This window comes from Erigeron canadensis, chromosome 3, assembly GCF_010389155.1.
Source record: "Erigeron canadensis isolate Cc75 chromosome 3, C_canadensis_v1, whole genome shotgun sequence".
Classification (NCBI taxonomy): domain Eukaryota; kingdom Viridiplantae; phylum Streptophyta; class Magnoliopsida; order Asterales; family Asteraceae; genus Erigeron; species Erigeron canadensis.
Window position 1 is genome coordinate 44,574,082 of NC_057763.1, and position 5,740 is coordinate 44,579,821.

The window sequence follows — 5,740 nt, forward strand, 5'->3', positions numbered from 1 at the left end:
TCTTAGTAAAAATCATCTGACAGGCTAAGCAGGCTAACCTGTCTCAATAGACCTCGTGGGATTAGCTAGTCACTCCTTAAGATTAGCTCATTTTTGCGTTTTTAAAACTGCGTTTTATATTTCTCTAATAATAAGGTTAATAATCACTTTCTGGCCAAACACCAGACTGATATAAAAACAAACAATCAAACATACAAAATCTCAAAACATAACAAAATTGATTAATTAAAAGCATTAAACAACAAACATGAAAACATCATCGAATCTCAACATACCAAACAACAATAATTTCACTAAATTATTAAGAAAAAGAAAAAAAAAAAAAAGATGAAAGAAATGGGAAGAAAATCAGACGATTTTGGAAACAGTGGAAGTGGAATCATCAGAGGGAGTAGGGTTTGGATTTAGAGGCAAGCGAGGATCGTCGTCATCGTCGGGATCGTAATCAGGATTGAGATTACGATCGATGGCTTCACGGCCTCTATCAAGGCATGGCTTGCAAGCGATCTCGATTGTGATCCAGCCCAATGCCAACCCCGCTATTGCTATCACTGATACCGTCAATGCCCCCATCAAATTCCTCTTGATTCTTTCTCTCTTTCTTTCCTTTTTTTGATTTTATTTCATTTGATTTATTTATATGGATATTATACGTATATATATATGATTAAAAATAAAAAGAAAAACGAAAAGAAACAAGGGCATACTCGTCACAATTTTACAATATCTGTTCCACATATACATGATAGATGAGATTAAGATCCTCTGAAGTTAAAGCAACTTTATAGGTGAAGTTGATGATCTTGATCTTTGAATTTAAATCAATTGTTAAGATTTAAATGTTACTTTTAAATATTGACTTTTGGATTTAATCTAAAGGTCAACAATCCCTCAACTTTGCTTATAAAGTTACTTTTAACTTTAGAGGATCTCAATATTGATAGATGTGCCTTTATTAGTCTCGCTCCATGCCTTCATAGTTATTGTATTTATGTTTTGAACAACTAAGTTAATAATTAATAGTTAGCATCTAAGACATCGAAGTGATATTCAATTAGATAATATGCATATTAAACCATACATGTCTGGGATGAAACTTAAAACTCCAAAAAACCGTTCTTAGTAATCCACTTCAATTAGACAGCAAGGGCTTTGGTGGCGACAGAGGTAAAAACAGTAGAGGAGCGGATATTGATATAAAAATAATTGATGTAAAATAAGATAATGTTATTATATTAAGATTGAGAAATGTACATTATAAATAATTTCATTATAAGTATTATAAGTATATTAGATGAAAATATCTTAATTAGTGAACAAATGAGAAAGACATTTTGGAATTATCAACTTCTTAGTTGAAAAGATGACATGGGAAATGCTTTTTAATGTAATATCCTGTATATAAGTTCAAAACTCCATACAAAAATCGTTAAAAGTCTGCAATATCGTGCGATAACTACATTTAAAAGTTTATAGTGTAGAATAAGAAAATCAAGCAGGCGGGGTGATAGACAGCTAGAAACGGGGAAACATATAACGATACAAATTTATATGTATTATTTAAAAGCAATACAACATCAACGCAAAAAAAACTTGCAATACAAAATGTATATGATTTGTTTTTTTTTTATTGTTCAAAAACTTGCAATACGAATATATAGAAAACCAAAATGATGGATTGTGACAAATACTGAAATTTAACAATGTAAAAGAAAAAAATAACAAACAGGCCAGCATACTGGCAGGATTGCAAGAAGTCGAAAACATGAGAAAAAATACAATGCGTATTTATTTGTATTTAAAAACAATACAACTACGGCGAAAAAAAAAAGGTTCGAATATTGAATATATATGTTTCTTTTGTGTAATGAAAAAAGAAGAAGAACTACTAAGCATGCATAGAAGCTAAAAACGAAGAAAAACGATTAAAAAAAGAAAGTGAAAATAAAAAAGGAGACCACTGAAAGTTCTATAAAACCAACCATGATGATGCATGGACTTCCTGATATACCTAATAAGAATGCACTTGAGCACCTCAGATCAGACATAAAACGTTTTTTATAGAGCTCTAGGGCTATACGGACCCGGACGTAATTAGTAATATTATTCGTGAACGTATTGAACAATATAATAGAGAAGTAAAGATTAGGTTTGATCCTTCTTTTTGATTATTAACCTCTTTTACCTAACATACTTATAGTTAAAAAAAAAATCTAAAGATATTTTAAGCACTTTCTTACATATTCTTAGAACCCAAACCCAACCAAACAAACAACCCTTTAATCTTATATAGTTATATATGTTGTCTAGTAGAATGTATCTAAATGTTTCGGTTCGAATACTCATATGTTTGTCAAGTTATCCATATTTACCTAAATAGTGTATAACTCATGCCTAAATTTTTGTGTATGGTCAAACTGTATTTTATATAGTGAAGTAATTACCTCTATTTATTTAATATCAAATGCATTTTATATGCTAGATATATAACTCATGTAAATCCATCTATTACAAAATACAAACCAAATTATCCCTTACCAATTTATCTACTCGATAACACGTACAAAATATTCCCAAACATATTTAATGATCTTATTTCATATTTCATATAATATATGTACGATACTGAAACAAATTAATGGTTAGTGGTACGGTGAGGATTCATGGATATCTTTATTTTGTATGGCTAGGATAAGTTATAAGATAAATGATATAAATAAATATCGAATTATGTGGTGACATTTTGTGGCTTGTGACCATTTGGCTGCTCAAAATAAATAGGAATCCAAATGCCATTCCACTTGAACACTTTTCCATGGATGATGTTTTGTTACAATTGAGTCATTTTGTTCCACAAAGTTGGTGTCTTATTGCGCCAACTTGCAATAAAGAAGTAGCCATTCACCTAACTTAAAAAATGATGAATGGTTAATTAGGTTGGTGAAGTTGAAGCTACAATGAATCAATTCAAGACGTTTGAAGAAATTTCAACATGAAAGTTTGATGATTGTTAGTAAAGATAAAAGAATGAGAGAAGTTATTTGGTTAAAAAGATTAAAGCGAGATGAATGTTTTGTTTGGGGGTGGGGACAAAGAGATTAGATATGATCGATGATCTGTTTGAGGGAACCAACTTGCAATAGATGAGTTTGTATTTCTAGGTATTTGAGGTTTTAATGTTTTGGATTCAAAATTTGATGTAAGCAAAATGTTATAAATAAAGTAGTTATGTGTTTTTCTTAAAAGGAAAATAGGTTTTTTTATAGAGTAAGGTGTATAAATAAACATGTAGTTTAAGTCCAAATTTAAATTGAAAATAAAATATAATTATCTATTTAAGGGAAGCAAATAGTTGGATGGAAAGATCAAAATTTACACTTTACCATCATAAAAATTAGAGTTAATTTCACAAATCGTCCTTGTGGTTTTATCAAAAAATCACGTTTCATCCTTTAAATTTCAAAATTACACTGATAGTCTTTTATGCGCGGATAATGGTCACGTTTCGTCCTTTAAAGGACCGTATAAAGGACGAAACGTGACCATCATTCGTTAGATTAAAGGACGAAACGTGACTATCATCCGTTAGCTTAAAGGACGAAACGTGACCATTATCCGCGTATAAAAGACTACCAGTGACATTTTGAAGTTTAAAGGATGAAACGTGATTTTTTGGTAAAACCATAAGGACGATTTGTGAGATTAACTCTAAAAATTATTCCAAACCTTATTCTATATTTACCTACTCCATCACCATTTCATTCCGAAACCCAATCACAAACAATATCTATCATTATTATTCAAGGGATCTCAAAAATAAAATTGAGGTTTGTTAAACTAAGTCTTAAGCGTTCTCATTAAAATGAATGAATTGAAATAGTTGTACATTTACCATAAAATTCAAAGAATTAGATTTTGATATCAAAAGATACATTATTTTTATTCATGTTAAGTGTAATAATTAAGGGTTTCATTTAATATTTACCTAATAAATAACACAAATGCTCATACTATACACATTCAATAAATCCATAAATTAAGTAATCTTTGACTACATGTTTAAGATTCACTTGTGTAATTAAAATAGATCCGCGTTTTCCATTTCCTATTATTTCATAGATTGATAACTTAAATTATGTTTAGAGCATGCTTAATGTAATGTAAATCAACTACAGTAAATTGTATGTGCCTATGTGCTGGTCCTCTATTGGATATCTAGACTTTGAGCAAGATCATCTTGGGCCCAAAATCAAACCAAAAGTTCACATGGAGTAGAGACCAACCCATGTATATGGCCCACCTTTGTAATGCACATTTCTTTCAAAATTTATTATAAAAAAAATATTGAACCTAATTGATGCATGAACTTCGTTGAGCACTCAAATAATCGACATGATCTAGAAGGAATTGACTCTCTTTTTGAGCTTTGTCATTTAAAGGCACGAGATGTAGCCACATGGCCAAAGTAGGAAAGGATTATACTAAGAAGTCAAGCTAATTTCCTTAAATATAATGTAAAACTTGTCGGACTTGGATTTTCTTCACTGATGTTTCAAATGGTCGGTATAAGAAATCATATATTATTATTAACTTAGTACTATTATTGTTGAGATTATATGAGATATCATATAATAATTGAATCAGGTGATGAATATTTATTTATATATATGCTAATTAAACCATATATGGAAGACACGATCAGTAGATGCAAATTAAGAACCTAAAAAGAACTATGATAGTGATGAAACATCATACATACAATAAGCTAAGACCATCAGTCGATGTACGACTTTGTAAATTAAAATAAAAATCAATACAACTTATTTCACCATTTTATTTTATTTTATTTTTTGATAGTGACATAAAAAGATTGTATAGTAGACAACAATTAAATTGAAACACATGATAGGTAAATCCGTAAATGATAAGGAACAGATATTAAAAAAATATGGATAAAATAAATCAAGAAGTTAGTTACCAAAAAAACCTGTACGTATCGATCGTAAAAATGAACCGTAAATAATGATTTTCTATTGACCTCGACGCATAGCGCAAAGGATCGATAGGACATCATGTTAGTTACATAACACGCATACTACACTGGGCATCTAATTGAGTCCAAAACGACATCACCTATTCACCTTGTTGATATAAGTGTAGGATTTTGTACGTAGCAAGTAATTAAACACGTGAATCTTGTTTTAATGATGCAGATTGCATATATGTATCTATATCTATATTACATTATAATTTTTTTTTTCTTTTTCAATTATGTTTTTATAACCCAAAATGTCCATATTTTATCTCCACTTAATAGGCTTATAATTTACTATTAATGAAATTATTTACGAGCAAATATATTAATAACCTTTAAAACAAATATATTATCCCTTTTATATCAACATTATTATATTAAAAACCACACCGTTAATATCATTATCGCCAGCAACACACAATGACATCTTCTTCCTTCACTATTCCGGCGTTCCCTGTAGAAGATTTCTCGCTTGGTCAATTAAGTAATTCATCGACTCGGTAATTGCACGTTTACCGTTTCCAATATGGGAATCTCCACACATATCTATTAGTAAAAGCTACAATACAGTGGTCTCTATATAGTAAAAAGTTGCCATCGGAAAAAACATGAAGTAATTAGATTAACAAATTAAAACCATTTTCTTATAATTAATATTACCCGTATTATATTTATTCATGCCGATGGTCAAACAATGCAATGGGA

At 29.8% G+C, this 5,740-nt stretch overlaps 1 protein-coding gene across 1 annotated transcript; it reads right to left on the minus strand.

Annotated features, from left to right (window-relative positions):
• Nucleotides 1-199: 199 nt before the first annotated feature.
• Nucleotides 200-647, minus strand: LOC122594029 (outer envelope membrane protein 7). The gene has a single exon (XM_043766505.1). It carries the CDS (start codon nt 571-573, stop codon nt 349-351), a length of 225 nt encoding a protein of 74 aa, XP_043622440.1. The 5' UTR covers nt 574-647; the 3' UTR covers nt 200-348.
• Nucleotides 648-5,740: the final 5,093 nt, after the last annotated feature.

Bases quoted from the DNA above. Each gene is read 5' to 3' on its own strand.
- LOC122594029 (XM_043766505.1), bottom strand. From the start codon at position 573: ATGGGGGCATTGACGGTATCAGTGATAGCAATAGCGGGGTTGGCATTG.